Source organism: Ptychodera flava, unplaced genomic scaffold, assembly GCF_041260155.1.
Source record: "Ptychodera flava strain L36383 unplaced genomic scaffold, AS_Pfla_20210202 Scaffold_102__1_contigs__length_287319_pilon, whole genome shotgun sequence".
In the NCBI taxonomy this organism is placed as follows: Eukaryota; Metazoa; Hemichordata; class Enteropneusta; family Ptychoderidae; genus Ptychodera; species Ptychodera flava.
The window spans coordinates 15171-36830 of NW_027248284.1; the positions used below are offsets into that span (position 1 = coordinate 15171).

Genomic DNA, 21660 nt, shown 5'->3' on the forward strand with positions numbered 1-21660 from the left:
GTAAAACAATATAACCAACTTAAATGTGTTTGCTAACTTTGTATGACTTCCGATATGATAACGATAAGTTCTGATAAAATGACAAATTTGAGAAACTAATATCATCTTGTTGTTTGCTGTGGAAGTTAAGTATACAGTGCGCCCCCTTGGTGAACTAGTACGTTGGCATGCTATACGATAGCCGTTAATATGACAACAGTATTTACGTCAACGCGGAATCTACGATACCAAAAGTTCAGCAAGGGGGCGCCCTTGCATACTGTACACAAAATTAACACTGAACCCCATGACTTACAACGTGAGGAAACATCAGACGAGAGAAGAGGAAAAAAGGGGAAGGCTCTTAGCACAAACTTGGTTCGATAGATACATATGTACGCCCCAGAGCAGCTCAAGAGATTTTTGAGTTCATGACAGGCAACCCTATTGATTGATTCCGAAGCAATCAAGGACGGGCGTACAGTGGTCGGCTTTTTTGGCAACTCCGTGCATTATACACGTCAATTTAACACATATAAACGAAGACCAATTGACATAAGACGGTCACCATACTTTTGGCATGGAGCTTGTTGGGCTTACAGTGAAATTCCTTGTTTTCTATCAGCGTGCTGGTAGGTTTTCACAGAAAATTAAGAAACCCAAACTATGTTAACACCCTTACAAATAAAAGATTACTTTTTTTCAAAAGAAACACAATAAAAAATGAGGTTACTGATACACTTGTTGTTATTTCTCTGTTTGCTTTTCCCTGGCTGGCTGTTAGGTTGTTCAAAATTAAAGGACGGCAAACAAAGATTTTTTTTAACTTGCCTTTGGGTGTTCGGCACAACAAGTGTAACCGGTGCCAGTACTGGTAACTCTCTGTAAATAAGTGCAGCGTACAGACAACAAACTCAGAGCGAGTGGAGATATGTACCCTGGCAGTATTCAGATGGCAACATACTTCTTTGAAGCAAACGGCTTTGAAACGCGCCGAAGCCGGCGTGAAACAACCGGCAACTGTAGTGTAAACTCTAAACAAGTTTAACAGGCATTGTACAATGCAGACTTCATTCTCGTAAAGAATGAGATGAGTTTTTCGACAATTGGAAAGTGAATGATAGCACCCAGTAAGCGTTTTAATTCGTTCAAATGCTAATGCTGCTTTATCGAAGCAAAAATACACACAGCTTCCAATAACAAACGACGATGGAATGACAACGCCTATAAGTCGATGGAATTCTCGGTCAAGTTTGCTATATGAACAACAGTGTGAGCATCGGTTTCCATGTTGTTCTGATGATGCAACTGTGTAATTACATATAACATCCATATTGTATATTTTAACCATCACATGACACAGCATTGCATTGTATTCTTTTAAACCTGAAACTCAAACTTGAACGTCCTACATAATCATCGTTTTTCCTTTTAATTGTATTTTAGTTACTAAATTCGGCAACGTAATTACGCTTTTCGCTTAAATCGATGTTTTAGATAAAAGTTGTGAATACAATCCGTGAGCAAACAAAGTATATCGATCTTCTGTTTCTCATCGAAGTCTGCGTAATTAACGATAAACCTGAAGGGTTTATTAGGACTTTTCTCATCGAATATTTCAACCTTTATTGAAAGAATAGATCACTTTCAATTATTGTCCAAAATATTATTATTATCACCACTATGGTCCGCATATAGGTAATCAAATTTACAGGTAAATGATGGCGTGTGTACCTTCTGTCAGCCGGTATCACAATACACGGTATTCACCAACGTCAGATAAATCGACTTGATAATTACGATTTTCCTAACCACGGGTATCTGACTACATCGGCTGGTAACATGACCTTGGTGTCATCGAACGACGAAGACATGCTTCTCCAGAAGGACGAATAGGGACCAGATCAATATTCTGCCCTAATAGTGGACTCGTAAAAACTGTTTGCCGTTGTTTGGACCGGTAAACATCATGGTACATCTGACAGACTTGGCATCCGTACTCAGTAAGTATCAAATCGTGTAGTCATGTGACCTTTGTATAGGATGTCGAAAGTGGTTACAACGTCAATTTCCTCACGAACATTCTAACAACACTAGATTCTGGCGAGAATCTCATTGACGCTTTGATTCTTATGTCGTAGTCCTGGGTACAGTGCTATAACATGACCCAGCGACGCTGGTCGACCCTGTCGAAGTAACTCTCTGGCCTCGTGTTGTTTTAGAGGTTAACAGAGTAGCCTAGAGTTTGTCATCCTACAACAAAAGAAGTCGGTTGACAGCAGAAGATAGAAAACAAAATGAGGCTTAGTTATTGAACTCAATGTAAAAGACACATTTTATTTATCATATAAATGTTAACAATTTCAGTTTTGTGAATTGTCCGTCCAATTCCAGTACAAAATAACATTTTTTACGACGTAGCATATTTGACAAGAGAATAACGAATAGACAGATAATAACGATTGTGATGTGCAAATAACTTGTGACTGATTAAATGTTTTACTTCATTTAAGAAAAATAAAACTAATAATGGCTGTAAACTATTAATCAACCCAAATTATAATCAAACATAAAAATCGATGGCCCAGTGCAAAGGGGCGTAACTCACTTTTTTATTGCCAATGAATTAGAGGGGAATCGAGGTTTTTAATATCCTCTAATTCTAGATACAATTTGTTTGTTATTTATTGTTTTATTGGTAACGGGTAATTTCAAAGATATATGTCAGAAATGAATATTATAACTATGAAATCATTTTTATGTCAATTGAAAAGTGGAGTTACGACTGTCTTGTACAAGCATTTTTTGCAGAACAAAAACAAAAACAAAAACAAAAAACACCGTGAGATGTATTTTTGTAAAATGAGATTTACTGATTTTTGAATTATGTCCATAGGAAAGAGCAAAAATCAATGTGATATTTTAATTTGCCAATTTTATTCCACAAAATATCTGTTGTCTCCACCAACTAGTCATAGAAATCAAAATGCTACAATTTTTATTCTTGAATTAGCATATTCCTGTACGGTCTCGTACATTCAGCTTTTCTTTGCCCAAAGTTTTGAAATACCAGCATACTGAATTTGGGAGAAACAAGGGGAAAGACTTTATTACCACCATCTTTAGAAGGGAAGAAATGAAGACAAAGAATTTGTTGCCTAAATTTTTTGAAAAGAGAAATGGGGGCAAAGAATTTGTTGCCGTCATTTGTTGAAGGGGAGAAATGAAGACGATTTTGTTGCCTAAATTTTTTGAAAAGAGAAATATGGGCAAAGAATTTGTTGCCGTCATTTGTTAAAGGGGAGAAATGAGGGCAAAGACTTTGTTGCCTGCATTCTTTTGAAAAGAGAAATGGGGGCAAAGAATTTGTTGCCTGCATTCTTTTGAAAAGAGAAATGGGGCAAAGAATTCGTTGCCGTCATTTGTTAAAGGGGAGAAATGAGGCAAAGAATTTGTTGCCTGCATTCTTTTGAAAAGAGAAATGAGGGCAAAGAATTTGTTGCCTTCTTTTGAAAAGAGAAATGGGGGCAAAGAATTTGTTGCCGTCATTTGTTGAAGGGGAGAAATGAGGGCAAAGAATTTGTTGCCTGCATTCTTTTGAAAAGAAAAATGGGGGCAAAGAATTTGTTGCCGTCATTTATCGGATGGGATAAATGAGGGCAAAAAATGTTTTACCTGCATTCTTAGGAGGGGAGAAAATTGGAGCACAGAATTTGTTGCCAGCATTCTTAGGAAGGGAAAAAAAAGGAGGCAAGAAGTGTGGGAAAATGTTTCTTTATTCCTTTATGGTATATATCAAATGCAGCTAGGAAATCTATATCCTGCAATATGCAATTTTGCATCTACAAGGATTAAAATGCAAAGTGAAATTCAAGCCAACCTGGGAAATGTTGTAGAAATAAAAATGAACACTAAATTCTCCTTTTCAAAAAGACTTTATTTTGAAATTGCAAAACAGAAACTACAAAATTGCTGTCGTACAAACTTAACAGATGAGAGTTACACTTGGTTAAAAAATAGAAGGGTCACTGTGATGCATGTTCTAAAAATTGCACTGACTTGTAACTGTGGTGAAAACCAGTGCTTTTATGGACCCGTAATAAACACACACCTGGGAGTAAACTTTGAACTGCACTTCACAGACACAGACTCATATTACATTCCTTATATACCGCTGCTTTGAGTTACATTGTATCACAGCCAAATCAGAGTCCAGTTGTCATTAGCCTAGTGTTGCCTTTGCATTGTATGAAGTTCTTTGGCAAAAATATCATGATGCATTGGAAAAGAGGTGTACATACACCAGAACTTTACGTTAGAAAGTTGTCGAAATGTACTGGGACGGAAATTCAGGAAATCTTTACCCTACACACACAAACACTAAATTACAGTGGAAGCCAAATTTTGAAGCAACTTTCCAAAACAATGGCACAAGTGTGATAATATTTAGATCAATTTCACTGTCCATCATTATCTGCAAAAGACAATACTGAAACAAGTTACTGACAATGACATAATCCCCACTTGTAATTGGAAATTAGTCAGTGGAAAAAATTACATTGAAATTAATATGATCCGAACATGAATGAGAGTACAGTTGACCTATCTGCGACTGATGCACATATTGGATTGAACTGTAAACAATCAGACATTGGTATGAATGGCATTAGGTTATTTCATAGAGTTCTATTATTGCATTCAATTACAACACTGTCAGATTAACATATTTACCAATTTTCATCAAATTTGAGGCACTATTTAAGCAATAGGGCAGACTCAACCACAGTACACCATGAGATTTTGACCAGTTCATGACATATATGCACGAGCGATAGCGAGTGTATATATGAAGTGAACTGATCAAAATTGAGTGGTATGCTGTTTGCTGGGTGTGATTTATTGCTATTATATCATAACAGTATATTGAAATTCTGGCGTGAAACGTCAAAAACGGATTTTTGCCCTAGCTGAGAACTTATGCGTATGCCAGCCATATTGCCAATATACCAAGATTCTTTTCACATTTTTACCAATCAGATTGCTGATTTGCGCCATCAATATTCTGGTATTATATAATTCTGGATAGATCACTAAAGGAGAAAGTTCATAAAACATGTAAATCAGCAGTCAATTGACTTCAAATTGCTAAATGTCTTTGCATGCAGTTACTATACTGTGAAATCAACATTTATACCATGTTTATAAAAGTTGATGCAGTTTTTCTAGACATATAAACATTCAAATTATCATTTGATTGACATGGCTCTACTACTAAATGGATTTGCACACTATTATGGTACTAAGAGTTTAAAATTTGTACCAAATTTTGTGACTTTGCTGTATCATTTTTAGACATATCACCTTAATTATAAAATCTCATTAAAAAATGCAAATCACCAATAATTGAAATGATACAGCTAAATGTCTCTGCACACTATTACAGCTCTGATATATCAACATTCTACCAAGTATCATGAGATTTGAGTGAGTACTCGACGAGAAATCACAAATGATTCAATTGTCCCAAACATTTACACTGGGAAAATACAAAGATAATATAGGATTCAGATTCAGAAAATAAGAGTCTGGATACCAGACACCCAAGGTATTTTGGATTAAGCTTCATGGCATGTACCACTTAATATCCAAAATAAAGAGAATCTGTGGGGGCCAACTTTGATTGTTTTGTGAAATCAAATGGCATACATCAGGAGGCCATAGGATACTGTACTTAAGCAAAGTTTTTTACAAATTGCCTAAAATGACTGAGAAATTGGTGATGACAGATGCATGGATGGACACGAATTAAGGTTCAGATTCAGACAATACGAGTCTGAATACCAGACACCAGGGATAATTTTGGATTCAGATTCGGGGGAAGCAGCTCTGATATCAAAAAAAAGGTGAATCCTTGGGGGCCAATTTTGATTGCTTTGTGAAAGATGTTGTGTATCAAGGGACTATAGGTCACTATACCTATACAAAGTTTTTAAAGCTGCTTGGCAGGTGTCTTAGAAAAGGCTGGTGATGGATGCATGGTTGGATGGATGGGACCTAATCTATAAGTCCCCACCTAACTTAGTCCTGGGCGGGAACTGATAACTCTTCCATTTCAGAAGCCCCACTCCAACTTAATTTTTGTGTTGCTGATGAATATATGCATTCCAGTTGGTCCGCTTCTGCCTCCAGGCAAACACAGGGTCGTCCCAACTGCAGAGCTGTGGTGAAAACGCTACCTGCAAACACAAATGAAAATACTGAGTGAACAATGCTGTGAACTATATAGAACACACTACACATAGAAAAGTATATTCTCTTTAAATTAAAGAGGATGTTAATCTTTACCTGAGATTACATGACCTTTAGTCATTGCTTTCATAAGTTTTCAATTATAAAGTGTTTCTAGCTTTACAGAGAGCATTTCCTGTGTTCAAAAGACTTTTTATGATAGAGTGCAATCACAGAGAAAAATGTCTCTTTATAAGTGGTTGTTTCAGATCTTTTTTGTTAAAATCCTTCAGAGACACAATAAACATACATGGCAAGACAATTATGCTATAACAAGATATATTTCCTTGCAATCAATTTTGAAGCTCTACAAAAAAATTAAAAAAACATTACAAAAAACAATATTTAAATAAACTCACAAATGCATAACCAAATGTGAGCTAAAAAGTTACCTTGCTTCCTTGTTGCATCTAGTATCCATCTTCCCTCAGCACAGAACATGGTTATGATTTTCGACAAAAAATCACTCATCTGTTCTACATCTTCCACAATCCACAGATTGTGATGGGGGTCATTTCCAAAATTCACTTGGACTGCATTGACCGCACCTGTCTCAGACCAGTAGCCTACAACCAGACCCTTCACAGACTTCCACAAAGTCTTTGAAGCTGTAAGTTAAGAAAATGAGACACAAACAATCTTAAAAATGTATATGTATCTATATGTATCTGTATTTCTAAGAGTAATATCTGACTTCCAGTTTATATAGATTCAATGGATGGCAAAAGATACCCAGGAAACCAAAACAACAACATGATCTGAAACAAATAAGATAATGCTATTGTTTGCAAGAAACAACAGAATTGACCATGTGAGTGACAGTGAGTGCACTGACCGTGGCAGAAAACTCAATTTGTTTTTGATCATTTCTTTGTCAAAACCTGGGCCTTGATTATAAAAGGTGGACACAGCTGATATCTTATTTAGATAGAAAAGGTTAACATCCTGGAAGAGCTTTTGAAAACTGCACCAGCAGCACTGACAAAGAAATATGTACGACAAGTTTCCATGTGTTATGAACCCATGAATATCAGTCGAATGCTGTTTCAGTAACATACATGCAAATTCAGTTGTAGTATACGGACAAAATTAATCAAACCTTTGGCAATAGACATATGTAGACCATGTGACCAAAAACTGTGCATGGGATTCGAAATTAAAGGTTTAATGTACTGAATAGGCAGTGCATAATGAATCCTAGGGTCAGAGAAGAATGGCTCTAATCACCTGCTATACATGTGTCATTTCAGTAGAAACAACCTCATGTGAAAATAACTTCTAGATATTATCCATTCTCGCAGGCCAGAGCAATAATTTCCGCTCCGCTGACCTACGCAAAAATCAAGCTCTGGCAGATTACGCCGGGAAACTGCGGAAGTATGAATGGGGTTAATTAATTATTCATGAGAACATATCATCAGAATTAGCCAATCACGAATACGTTTTACAAAGTCATGTCGGGTCGTAAGCTCCTCATTGTCTGTGTGTACACAATCGAGCTTTCAAGGCCTGAGATTCTCTGGTTCTGTTGCACATCTTCCGATATATGTTGCATTAAATCCGACAGCTTTCAAAATTTTGACTGTTTTTCTGTCATGATCGAGAGCAACGGCGACACCATGTGAATACTATGGCTTCGATAGGTACACAGACTACGGCCATCAACGAACCCTACCCGGTCCCACTGCAAGGTCGTCCCCGTACACTCAGTGTGACTATTTTCGGACGATCTCAGTTCGGACATTCAAAGACATGCTGTTCGTTGTACTCACTTTGCTCCGTATTGATAGCGTTTTACAATTCCGGATACCGCATAATAAGTCAGGTGACGCTGCTGTCCCGTTTTGAATAGTTAGTTTTTTTCGGTAGAAGCTATTTCGGGCGCTATAAAACTTCGCGAAGTTAACACACCGTACGATCTAAAGCAACACACAGAGACAGCCCATATCCGATGTAAGCACCATACACGTCGAAATATAGTTGCGTCGTCCATGGGTTGAACGTAACTAATTTATCACAAAATTTTTACAAACAGTTTTCTCAACACATCGAAATTGAAAAACGAGGGTTTGAAGTTTCAAAATATCAATATTTAGCCCCTATAATCACATTCCAAATACGACGTCCGATTACTACGCACTCACTATGGAGTCAACAATTTGGCAACTTTGACCCCCCAAATACCACTTCCATCCTGTTAACAGTTTTAGGATAAACACAATAAAGTTTCGAAGGGTATGGTAATAAGATTTCGTACTGCTCGTTATTTGTGAAACGGCTTTGGGCGAAATTCACTATACCCTGTCCGAAAATTGTCACCAGGTCACACTGAGCGAGTGTACGCATAAGCTTATACGTGTTCGCACCCCGCTGAACTGCAAACCCATGGAACAGACTAAACCTCTCTTGGTTTGATTCCGTTGTAAGCGTAACTTTTGTGATGAATTAATGAAACATAATCGGACTTGAACAACTACGCAATTTCCCGAGATCTGTGATTTCGGCAGTGTTGAGATGATCGGGAGCCTAGCGTACATTTGTGATTTGTATCGCGGAGCACCAGCTCGAATGAAAGGGCCCAATATACCATTCATACGTTTCTAGCTCCATGTATACCCACAGCACGATAATCCGATAAGAAAGCTTTCAGTGTGAACCTTAATGAAGAGATCGATACATAAACGTTTATACATAACTTGTGGTAAAGTAAATTTATGATCAATAGTTTTGACCAACGGGTTTTACACAGCGGTGTTGTTCTACGTCTGGGTCGGACACTGTGCATAGCGAGCGGTGGGGCCAGCTGCTCCAGTTATGCGATACCCTTCGATATAACGCCCGTGAAACACGATGGGCCGGACGACCTGCCATGCCTGGTAGCATACAGACTCTGCCACCGCTGGTCCTTGTGCAAAGAAAGCCATCTTTTCCTTGTAAAATAATTATCAATGGCGTCTTTTTGGTGTGAATAGAGCGGTTGAGTCCAAAAACATTAGACATTTACACATTGCGCGCTCTTCGTCGACAGTGAACGCTGTGTGGTGGTAAGCACCAAGATCAGCTCTTTAACGGGCAATCTGATTGGCTCGTAGGTTTTCCTCGACTATCATAGAGCCTTGCAGCAATGCGTGAACACTAAACGTGGCCAGTGATACCACGGCCTGTTCGGCGTTGGGTGATAAGACTCGCCGAAGAGGGCGTGGTGTACGACGATGGATATTATAGTATTTGGTTGATTCTGTATGTAAATAGATTAAAAGGATAAAAAATCACATAAAATACCAGCACTTACAAGATTTGTTAAACTGCAGGAAATAATAGCCTTCTTCCACCCTGCAACATGTTTGTCCCAGAATCTTCTTCACACTGCTAATGGATTCTACATCACATAGGGCAACAATATTGAAATATGGAATGTTGCAGTCCAGGTTCAGTGACTTTACTTTGTTGACTTGTTCAGTGAAACAGTCTTCACTCCAGTCCTGTTAACAGATAACGTAGAACATCAGTTTTTTCATTCACATGGTTACACTGAACAACAAATCTGGAGACCAAAAAAGCAGTCAACTATATATAATCAATCAACAATGCAGGCACTTAAATTGTTTCTTTCTAAAATCATCAGGAAAATTTTTAAACACAAACAAATTAAAGCCCCAGTGCTGCTAACTTTTGATGATAATTTCACCATTTCTATTTTGAATGTGAACCATAATTTCTTGTTCTTCTCCCCAAAGAATGTTGATATACACAGTATCCAGCTTGTCAACTCAGCCCCTGTGGTTGTAAAGTGCATTGTTATTGTTGAAAACTGACTTCTGGTCCGGACTAGAATTCAAATGTAAACAATAACCATGCATTTTACACATACAGACGCTAAGTTGACAAGCTAAATAGTGGGTGTTTCAACATTCTTTGGGGAGTAGAATAAGAAGTTGCAATTGATTTATAAAATAAAAATAATGAAAAAACCATCGAAAGTTAGCAGCACTGGGGCTTTAAGTTTCTCATGCGTACATTCATTTCTTGTGACCATTTCCTCCTACTTGTTCATTTTCAAGTTTTAACAAAGGCCTAAAATATGAAGTTCTAAACTGTCTGGAAACAATGGGCTTGTTTCAGTGATTGGATTGTTGTTTTTCATTGATGTGCTGGCACAAATGTGGTCTGTTTGTGACATAAACAGGCTCTTTTTTCAATAAATCTGTGCATGTTATATTGTTAAGTGTAAAGACTATTGAATCTGATCTCAGTATTCTCCAAATCAAACACCTTTCTATACTGTGTGTAGAGATAGAATCCTAAAACATGGACTGAGTGAACCATGTATTTGTGTGCTAGTCACTCTCAAATATGTGTATACCGGTACTGATCAAATTGGGTCACCAAAGCTATTTTGATCATAACCCATACATGTAACCACAGTGTGTAAAACAAAAGAGAGTTTTGTACAGCAAAGGTGTCAATGTACATCATTTCAATGCCACATCTGTTGTATCTCCTGGTTTGGACTTCAGAGGCTATGCAACACACTTGTTTTAGAAAAATCACACCACTAAGCTTGGTGAAAATTATTTCTATTGGCTAACCCGTTTCCAAAAACATGACGAGATCAGCTTAGTCAGTAATTTTTTTTAAGCTTTGAACACAAAATGAAGAGAGCATCAGTTGGACCACATTTTACCACTATCGCTTGTGTTACCTGCTAAATTACTATATATGCCACATATATAGACACTCACCTCGGGAATACTTATAAGGCTTAGTTCGGCACCGTTGAATTCTGGACAGGTGTCCCTTATTGTTTCCAATGTTAGGGAAGTGATATTTACATCAACCACACATCCTCTTGTGTTGTTTTCTGCTGTGAAAATGTTCAGTGCGGTTGATTCTAATGGAACTTCACCTGAGTCCAACATGTCTCGAATCTTTTTACACTCTTGCTTAAGCTCTAGTGGCGTTCCTCTGCTGAACTTAAGATCTTTAAACCTGCATAGGTATTCCCTGTCTGCATAAGCTGGCAACTTCTTTTCTAAAACATGCCAAGGCATTCCCAATTCCTTCACAAAGCTTTCCTGTACAACTCTCATCTTCTGCACCTCCTTGGCATCACTGTTCATTTTTTGCAAACTGTTGTCACCATCAAGGACCTCCTGAAGATATTCACAGATGGAGTTTAAATTTATATGGACCAGGTTGCTAAATAAATACACTGGGATGTCTGGCTTTGCCATCAGGTTTTTCTTTGTCACTCTTTGACCAGCCAGTACTCCTCTCCCATAGTTTTCAAAGATTTCATCAAGTTTCACTGCGACAGTCTCAGTTTGCTTCGCTAGATGTAAAATTGTATCCATATCAGTATCATTCTGCAATAGATAAATAGAAATATTATTACAGAGAGAGTTTTCCTAATACTGCCATCTCACAATAAACCCTGCCTTATGTATCGTACATCAACAGCAAGAGAGCCAGTATGTACAATGGCTACCTTTATGTACAGTACCCACAAAAATCAACCTTACTAAAACTAAGGGTTGGCGTAACCCCTGCCATAACCTCTATCAAAACACTTGTGTGGCAGTATGTAAATTGATGAAATCATATTCAGGAAAGTTTACTCTCATAAATATATGCTCTTTAGGATTTTTAATGGGGTACATTTTTGAAAACTATTGTGAAAATGTTATACTTGTCTTTGTGGGCAACCAGGCAAAATGGTCAAGTTTTGTTAAAATAAGACATTTTGAAACACAAAACACTTTATTGCAAATATAAAAATTACCATTTAGGTAATTTCCACATATTCAGCAAGAGCTTAATTGGTTTTGGTTACATGCATGATAAAGGCCCGGTAAACAATGAAAGTCATGCAGCAGTATAATATGTGCTCACAAATAAGCACAGTTGTTCACATAATTCCTGTTGTATATGACTTCGCAGTTTTAAATGTACAACCACAGGCCTTCAACACACCAATCAGGCAACAGCTCCTGTATCTATGTTATGAAACCTCGTTGCAGGTACAGTACACACTAAACTTCCTTTCAGAAAGGCCTGTCAAAGACAAGCCCAAACAAGCCAAAGGCTTGCCTTAACCTGTTCACCCCAATGCCCTGTATAACAGGTCCACATTCGCCATTGATAACAATGGGATTGGGCCAAACCATGGTGGTGAAAGGGTTAAGGCAAGCTCAAAGCATGCTAAGATAGACAGCCAAGTCTACATGTCTCATTGTCACCTTGTCTGGGGCCATTGATTCTAAAGGTGATAACTATCATTGCCACTGAATGATATTTATATGTGATTTCCTGTACATTGTAGGAGATACAAGTACTGCGTGTTGAAAGCTAGACTCGGGGTCTCAGGCTTGTTTTAGGCTTGTCTGGCAAATGCTCAAAGCCAATCAAAAGCAGGACTAAAGGCGGTATGCTCCTTTATGATGAAAGACTTAAACTTTTGCTCAGACTTTCCTAAACAAAATTCAACCCTCCTCTTACCAAATCAACAATAAAAATCTGGAGTCACCGTGCAAATTTTTTAACTAGCGAAACAAATAACCCACTGTGATTGCGATGTTTGAAATTCAAAATGACCGGCCACTCCTGTGTTAACTCTATGAAAAAAATAAATTTTGGATTCTCCAAAAACTAAGACTGTGAAAATTCTTAATCTGTCTCAGAGGCGCGATCTACCTTAATCAAACCATCGAGCTGTTGCAGTCCCATCAAGCTGTTGCAGTCAAATCTTATGAAAAATTAAACATAAGAAAACCTGGAAAAAATCTGGTATGACAAAAAAACTATCTGTAAAGTGACAAAAATTACCGATAATACAGTTCATGAACTTCAAGATGTCTTAGACATTTTGAGGGCAGTACAGTGGCATTTCCCAAGCTAAAGTTCCAGTTGCAATGCACAATACACTTTATGCCAAGCATAATACCAAAAGTTTTGGTTTGCATTTTGATAGTCCTAACTGATAGTTTAACATCATATCACACAGTATCTTTCTACTAAACATTTCTGTGTATTTGTGAATGCTAGGAAGGATAGTCATACATTTCCATGGACAAATTTAGATCTTAGACATTGGTCCCTAACAAAAGACATAAAACTCAGTTTTTGTTCCTGTGCAATGTGTTTGTAATTTCCAGCACATATGTCATGTGTTGACAAGAACTGTACTGACAAAGTTTCAAAATTAAACTTACTTGTTGTAAAATGTTCTTACAGGACCTCTTCCATTCCTCAGAAGCAGATTTCATGGAAACTAGTCTGTCCCGACATATTTGAACCTGAGATGAGCATTCAAATGAAATAAAATTAAAACATAATACCTCGTGTCATTATTGCATTGATCACTTGATACAATTGTTTTTGCTTGTTTGGTACGAGGAGCAAGTTCAATTCACTAAAGGCAAAAATCAATGTTACCCACATGAAAAGTGTGAAAGTTTATAAGATATCCTTGAAAATGAAATTCTCTGCTATACAGTGATTGTTACCATGGAAATGTGCTTTTAACCCTTTTCCTGCTGATAATATAATGGAAATAACAGACTCCGCTCTGACCATTAACGTTTATTTGTGGGCGCTGGTTCAAGGAAAGCCGAATTAACCGGCTCGACAAGCCTCGCCCATTAATATTGGGCTTTTCTCTCGCCCTTGACCACAACTAAACGTTAATGGTCAGCGCGTCGCCCGTTATTTCTGTATTTATGGGCGCAGGCTCAAGGAAAGCCAAAATGAAAGGGCTTGGCAAGCCTTGTCCATTAATTTTGGCTTTCCTTGTCCTTGCCCATAAATAAACATTAATGGTCTGCGCGTCGTCTGTTACTTCAATATCATATGCAGAGCTGCCTTGCAACCAGGCAATGGTCTAATCCACAAATGACCAATATTAGTACTACGGCTGTTTGGAATAAAGAGACAGATACAATAAACATAATGTATCCTCAAATAATGCACTAAACTTACCTTTTCTTTGGTACTGAGTTTATGGACTAAGTGCTGCATATCATTATGACGGTTAGCAAGCCACATGGACTGTTCTTCATTCAGAGAACAGTATATTTTGCACTGCCGTGACTTGAATAATTGCCTGTCTTTGTACTTTTCAGCAAGTTGCTTTGTGGCTGTGTAATTATGCTGACCACCAAGTATGGTGTATTTGTATCCGTTAACCTACACGATGATAGATAGGAGAAATGACGCTGAATTTTACTAGACCATGGGCGACAGATGAGAAAGTCAATATAATTATTGCGACCTCTACTCTGATATTGAAAACACGTAATAAAGACAATTGTTGGGATTTATTAGTTGGCTTTATGAGATGAAGAGTTCTTCTCTATTCTGTCATCTCTGATTGTCTGCCTGAATGAAATACATAAAGCAGGGTATAAATGGAACAATTTTCTTAAAACTGCTTTGGCTGATTTTGAAAATGGCAGTCACAGATACTTGCTAGGCTGCCATTCAATTAAACACACACAGTCACAGCTGCAGTTACAGTTGCCCAAATGTGAGTTGGCAGACCCTCGTAGAAATCTGGTAAATTCTGGCAGCAAACCCACAAAGATCTAAAGCTATTTCTGTGTGTTTTACCACCAAACATAAGTTATATACTGAACTTTAAGATATTTGATACTCACGTTATTCTTGTTGAAGTAATCTTTTTAACGTCCACCATAACAACATATGGGCTGTATGATTCATCTGTAAACTTCTCCATGCTGTCGACCAGAGTCTGAACAAAGTAGTCATCAACTTTTCTCACTTGTTTTCCTAGCTTCAAATTACAAGTGTGAATACCAAACAAACCTGAAAGGAAAATGTATCACAACATAAGCTGTGTAGTTTGAATTTTTATAGCTCCAGTGGCTGTATCTTTTATATAATTTTTTCTAGTAAGATAACTTTAAAATAAAAATACCGCAATTATAAGGTGTCGCTCAAATTTGATCAGAATTGGTACATACCAAAGATCAACAATAAGTGTTATTTCTATCTATTCAGTGCAGGAAAATCATACGTTGATGTTATGACAATTTCTGCACAGTACAACCAGAGAAACAAGACATATTTAAACCAGAAAATTAAGAATGACAAAAGTAAATAAGGTCTGAAACTTTAGGTACTGAAGGTCAACTTTAGCAACATGCATAGCAGAGAATCTTTCAACCATGGATGTACAAAAATAGACATCCATGTTTTCAGTAGATCTGTTAATATGTCACAGTTCATAAACAATGACAGGAAATGACCAATTAGCTGTTTCAGTTACAGCTACCACTCCCAAATATAATAGGTACCCTGCCTACAAATAGATTAAAGGTCAAAATCCTCTAATTCAGATGTGTGGGCTGATTCAGTTCACTGCCACCACTCCTGCACATTTGCATGATTTCCATTTTCTTACCTCATTTGCACATTTTTGACACTGGCGTGTTCATTTGAACAAATTCACATCTAAACCCCTACATCTACCTGTACACCAAATACTGAGACGGTAGCTTTGGCGGTATGGGAGCCTTTGTATGTGACTGACATACATCCGCACATACATACCCACAAATATACAGACGCCACCAACTCATCATATAATCTCTTTTTGGTATTTATATATAAAACCAAATATGAGCTAAAAACAAGTGACCTAGTGGCTGTTAGAGCCCTGCTGTGATATTGACATACAGTCAGAAGGCAACTGTTTTGGATAAATGCAAATTAAGCAGTTGGACAACTGCTTCATTTGCAGTTTTTCTGTAATGCACATAAAATTTATCCAAAACCGTGTTACTTCAGTCAACCTTAGGTTACTACACGAAATTTTACAGGCAGATTTGGACAAGAAAATATATTTTTAATAAAAAGACAAAACATTGTCCAATATATTTTGGAACCTGCATACCAAATTTCAAAGCAATAAATAAGACAAGTGCTTGTAAAGAAATATAGTTTTTACAAATATAGCAAAATTGTCCCAAAAATAAAATATGCAAAAAATTTACCACACTGACCCAGGTTGTGTACCAAATTTCACAGCAATCAGACAAGCAGTAGCAGAGAAATGGGCTTATTTCTGAAAATATTGACAGACAAAACACGACAAACAATCCACCTTTATGAGCATGTGGCAAGTGCAAGTCTTATTATCCACCTTGGATGCTTACAGTGACAAAGTATATTGTCTTCGGTTCAGAAAAAGACTAAAACATAATACAAAACATATGACCTCAGAGGGTTTAAGTGACCCTGAACCTGGTCATGGCTTTCAGTCTTCCCTTGGGTTAGATGTGATCAGTTTCCACACTTCCACAGCTTTAGTAAGGGCCTAACTCAAAAGTCGGGTTAAACATAATTAACACGCTTTTCTCTGCCAAAAATAGCTCAACAATGGATCAAAAAAGCTTTGAATAGGATCACTGCCTGTGTGCAATGTGCACATATGCTTATATTCTGATGACAGTACATTTGTTCTTTGTGTTTGTCATATATTGACAAGGAATAGTGCTGACTGGTGCTACTGTAGCTTGGCTTGATACTTCAAACATATTTTATAGTCTTGAAATTGCACAACACCAACACTGTAAAATGGCTGTTGGGTTGCTTCCCCTGTACCACAGTAAGCTGGAATTGAGCCACTCATGTGTATCACAATGAAGGTACATGTAGAATTCGGTAATATCTGAAGGAACCTGAAGGTATTTCACATATGAACGCGCAACCATAAAATTGGCATACATCACACTATCTCTCTAACCAGTGTGCCCTCTAAATTTGGATTTTTTCCCTTAGTCATAACCTACTATTACTTATTCAGCTTGAAATTTCTTGCCTCGCAGAGAATATTTATGATTCATGACGCAAAAAGAAGCTCAGAGGGCATACTGCCTCTAACCATGTTTGACAGACAGGATATTGCCCATAAAACTACACACTTAGTTGCAAGCATGCAAAATAAAATGATACCCTGAAAGCAACCCAACAAATATCTCACCTGGTATTGCATGGTCATTGACAATTTCAGTCATTGCATCTTCTGCTGACTTCACTGATGAGTCTTTGTGATTTCTTCTTTTCTTTTTTTTCAAATCCGGTACTGTCAGTTCATCCGAAGAAAGTCGTTTTTTCTGTGATTTACCACCAGGGCACCTAAAAAAGAAAGCCGACACAATAATATTACACACTTCGTGAAAGGAACAGTTTTCAATTTCTAGTTCTAACAATTGAGACTGCAGCATTAGCCAAGGTAGCAACAAACCATAGATCCATAAGCAAACTGTCTCACGAAGGTGTACTGTATATGTTAACTTATTTTCCAGCATGTACCACAAATAATGGCAATTTCTTGTACATTTGACTGATTGTGTGTACAGGTGTTGACTGTGCTGGTACAAAAAAAGTAGAGTCAAGGAGAAAATTTGAACTATGATTTGGTTATGACTCTCTTGACTAAAACAACCATGCCTAAAATGGGTGGTTGGCCTAATTTCTCTAAGACAACTTGAACTTGACTCCCCGAACACCCCCACCTCCCGTGATAAAGCTAAAAACAGACAAGCCCAAGCCTGGCAAACTTGACCCAATCGGAAATTCATGTACATGGATTTATTTTTGCAGTGACACAATGTATGATTCTACATGAAATTTTAAATAATCAAATAGTCAGATTCAGTGTAAACCATTGCGCATGTACCATACACAGTTCCACCAACATCTGCCGAGCCCATCTGTGGCTACCACAAAAATTGTATGGGGTAATAGCTAAATAACAAGTTTCACAAATTTTTTCTTTGACTGTAACTGACTTTGACTGTGCTTCGGGATACATGTACAATGTCCTCGCTGCAATGCTCCCATAGTGGTGGTTGAGCTGACCAGGATAGGGGCTTACTTTGGTAGGAGTTGTCCAGTTGCAGTTGGCCTTGAGCAAGAACTATGTGTTCTACAAGTACAGAATGTACTATACACTTACCGAGCATTATCTTTTTGAGAGTAAGCAACCTCTGGAGATTGGCTGTGACACTCCGATGATGATCCTGTATCACTTGATGTATTAACGTCGTCTGACGTGGAATCAGATTGTGAATATGCAGACTGCATGCTTTCATCTGCGACTGATGTATCTTCTTGGGATGCATTGTCTTTGTCAACAAGCTCATTGAATTTTGAGACAAAGTCAACAGCCAATGTGATATCCCGGAAGTTGCGGCAAAAGTCATTCTGATGCCATTCGAACTCTTGACGAAAGAATGTATGTTTATAACCTTCGAAGAAAAACTGAAATGAAAATAATAACAAAAACAATAAAGTTACTGAATGAAACCTTGCCATCGCTGTTACACATGCAAACATAGTCACAGTGCCAAACGTGAAAAATCTCAACAATGCTTGTTGTGTTACTGTTAATAGTGCCAAAACAGTAGTACTCTTCGCACTTCATATTAATATTCCAGAACAACTAAAAGCTCTTCGCCCATGTATAATCTAAATGCCAAGAGCCAAAGTAATTAAATTCTTTGTTTGGCGTCCACTCAAATGGGTAAAGGTACGAGCCTAAGCAGCTGAAACACACAAGAAAATTAACACAAAGTAATTTGATAGCAGCAAATAAAAAAAATTGAACTAAAATTTTTAGTTCAGAAAAGCTAAAGCGGATATGTCCTAAAATTTCCTATTCAAATGCACTGTGTGTTTTTCATGAAAACGTTAAAACCTAAGCGCGCGTGGACGCAAAACAAAGAATTTCATTACTTTGGCCTAGATAACTTTCGTCATTACCGATGGTACGGCCCCTAGTCGGGCCGGGTTAACGGACTAGAGTAGGAAACATAACAGTGACAAAACTAAGTTACACACCTTTATGCCATTATGCCCGAGTGAATTTTTACTGTTGGTATCGACTACCACCTTCCTAACTGCAGACACCGGTTCTTTCACGTCTGAATCCCCTTTCGCTCGGCCAGATTTGGTTAACCTCACACCTCGTCTTCGATCGCCACTGTTGTTCTTCTTACCTGTTGCAGTTACGTAAACATAAACGCTGGTATCGCCTTCTCCATTTTCTTTCACTAACCACCAATGTCGTTTCAATGTCATTTTGCGGAATAGTTCTGTGACGTTTCTCCTCTCAAAGCAGAAATGAAATGACGCCAGTCCACTAGCACTAAGAGGTTTGAGTGGACCATGACGTATGTGTGAATGGGCTGTGAATGGGTGGTGAGCCTCGCAACTGTAGTCTGTACGTCCTGGGTACGGCCACGTGAATGCTCCGAAGGCAATTGTTCACTCACAGTACCCATCCTCCGTAGTTAACTGCATGTCATGGTTTCAAAGTCATGTAGTTTCTGATTCTGATTCTGATTCCTCTCCCGTATGAACTTTGGGCAGTATGGCGTACATGATTTCATATCGATGACATTGTTATGATTGATGCAACTAAAAACTAAAATTATGTTCAACTTACTTCATAAAGCTCGCAACTTATCTTTGAAAATGGCCTGGAGGAACGTCTTCCTACATCTGTAATGTCGGCTGCATTACATAAATCACTTTGTACGGGCAAAAGTTCGCACAAAAAAGGCATTTACAAGTTGTTTGCGAGACTCACGCGACTGATGGTTACCCATTCACACCTAATCTGATCAACCGGAAACCCACAGGTCCCTTGTCCAGTGCTTGTCAAGGTGTCAGCACGCGCTTGGCGTCATCACGTCCGTGAACCGGTAGAACTCAACACTCGATCTGTCGTAGCGATGTACACCTTTGTAAGCACTCAGCTCGTAGATAGTAAAACGTATATCTAACCCTTGTATGCAATTTGATTTCAGTAATATATGTGAAATGTTTCTTTAGTCGCTGTTATTCGTAAATATAGTGCAAAGTACCCTTTGAATAGTTTGTGTAACCTTGTCACAATACCCGTGCAACCCCATACAATAATGCGATCACCCAACATTTGCTCGTGATAATTCGGCAAAGTTCGGCATTCGTACGTATCAGACCTCCCCGCAGATTATCTGAGAAGAGGTGAAGAACTGTGAAAGCTCCTTGTTCAAAGTTAGAAGCAGAGCGATGTGAATGACCAAGAACCGACTTTTTCCCCGAAACAACAGGTAAGAGTTGTACTTGACTGTCCTGATTTCACTTATATCATTGTGTCACTGTATTTTTTAATTTTGCCCAGACCCATCAATGCATGGAGGAAGAAAGAAACTTTAATCCTACCTCCATGATCAATTCAATGTAAATATTGGTATTGCTATTAAAATTCCCAAGCGGCTTGCGCTGGCCTGGTGGGTGATATGTACGTTCAAATTGCGCGCACATTTGTGTTGAAGGAGTGAGTATGGCCCTGCAGAGAGCTATCTCTCGTTAGCTAGGATAGCTACCAAATCCAGAATTTTGTATACTGGGCTGCAATTCAGAGTCCCAAAAATGTAGCTGCACGTGCGGCACAGCTGGTGCATCGATACTGAAGACTCTGTACTTCGCGCGTTTGCTTGTTTGTTTATGCGGAGCTGCCTCTCTCATACTGATAAAATGATATCACCCTCTTCTCATTCAAATGAGATGAAGCATACCGTTTCCCCTACCCCGGCCAGGAATTTTGTCATACAATAATGAAAATGCAACTTGCAACATCCAAGTAGGTCATAGATATTGAAACTTGTAGTTGTAGACCGGGCGAGCCGTAGTTTCTCCCGAGTCCTATTTCCACAAGGCCAAAATGTCAGCAGTCCATTTACATGTGAGTATATAATGCATGGCTTTGCGTTCCTTTGGAATTTGCTTTGTCTCTCGTTGGTATTTTGACAACGTATGGGTTGTTTGGTGTAGGGATTTTCTTGATGATTCATGGCGCCTAAAACTTTGATACCTTCCAAGTTTACAGGGTATCAAAGTTTCAGAAACCATGATTTAGTGAATAAGTTATCACTGAACAGACAGCTTGCATTTGAACATGGTCCAGTGCAGTTGTGGAAATATGATGGACTTCTGGTTATCCATGATTGAGTGACAGGGAAACAGGGGCAAATAAGAAACTGAGAGAAGTGTGTTATGTAATGCACATGCTGTAGGTGTGAATGTGTGCCACAACAAATGTGTTTTCAAAGCTGATAATACATTTATTTTGAGGTACTTTTATGTTTGAAATATTGCATGCATCATCTTAGATGCAAAGTTAAGAGTCTTGGAGCTTTTTTTTCAATAAATCAGGACTAAACACTGTGAAACAATCAATTTTTATTACCTCAATAATAACCCATGTTTCTCTCCCAGTAGGTGCCATGGATTTCTCATGTTCAACAGTTGTAGAAGGAAGCTTGTCATCATCTGCAGTGATGACAGGTGTGGAAGAAAGTCTATACGTAGAAAACACTGCAA

General features: G+C 38.1%; 2 protein-coding genes across 2 annotated transcripts; both read right to left on the reverse strand.

Annotated features, from left to right (window-relative positions):
- Window positions 1-5317: 5317 nt before the first annotated feature.
- Window positions 5318-14310, reverse strand: LOC139126573 (uncharacterized). The gene is made up of 6 exons (XM_070692640.1): window positions 14245-14310; window positions 13479-13562; window positions 11010-11633; window positions 9560-9749; window positions 6660-6875; window positions 5318-6215 (listed from the first exon to the last, which is right to left on the reverse strand). Exons 1-6 carry the CDS (start codon window positions 14308-14310, stop codon window positions 6058-6060), a joined length of 1338 nt encoding a protein of 445 aa, XP_070548741.1. The 3' UTR covers window positions 5318-6057.
- Window positions 11500-19988, reverse strand: LOC139126570 (uncharacterized). Its single transcript, XM_070692638.1, has 7 exons — window positions 19132-19988; window positions 18248-18552; window positions 17270-17424; window positions 14922-15090; window positions 14245-14451; window positions 13479-13562; window positions 11500-11633 (listed from the first exon to the last, which is right to left on the reverse strand). The coding sequence occupies exons 1-5, from the start codon at window positions 19369-19371 to the stop codon at window positions 14325-14327; spliced, it is 996 nt and encodes a 331-aa protein (XP_070548739.1). The 5' UTR covers window positions 19372-19988; the 3' UTR covers window positions 11500-11633; window positions 13479-13562; window positions 14245-14324.
- Between the last annotated feature and the right edge of the window lie 1672 nt (window positions 19989-21660).

Excerpts from the sequence above, each read along its gene's own strand:
- LOC139126570 (XM_070692638.1), bottom strand. The coding sequence starts at position 19,371 with ATGACATTGAAACGACATTGGTGGTTAGTGAAAGAAAATGGAGAAGGC. Across the intron at positions 15,091-17,269 it reads CAATGACCATGCAATACCAG|GTTTGTTTGGTATTCACACT; the intron begins GTGAGATATTTG and ends TTTTCCTTTCAG. Across the intron at positions 14,452-14,921 it reads ATTACTTCAACAAGAATAAC|GTTAACGGATACAAATACAC; the intron begins GTGAGTATCAAA and ends ATCATCGTGTAG.
- LOC139126573 (XM_070692640.1), bottom strand. The coding sequence starts at position 14,310 with ATGTGGCTTGCTAACCGTCATAATGATATGCAGCACTTAGTCCATAAA. Across the intron at positions 13,563-14,244 it reads AACTCAGTACCAAAGAAAAG|GTTCAAATATGTCGGGACAG; the intron begins GTAAGTTTAGTG and ends TGCTCATCTCAG. Across the intron at positions 9,750-11,009 it reads GCCTTATAAGTATTCCCGAG|GACTGGAGTGAAGACTGTTT; the intron begins GTGAGTGTCTAT and ends ATCTGTTAACAG.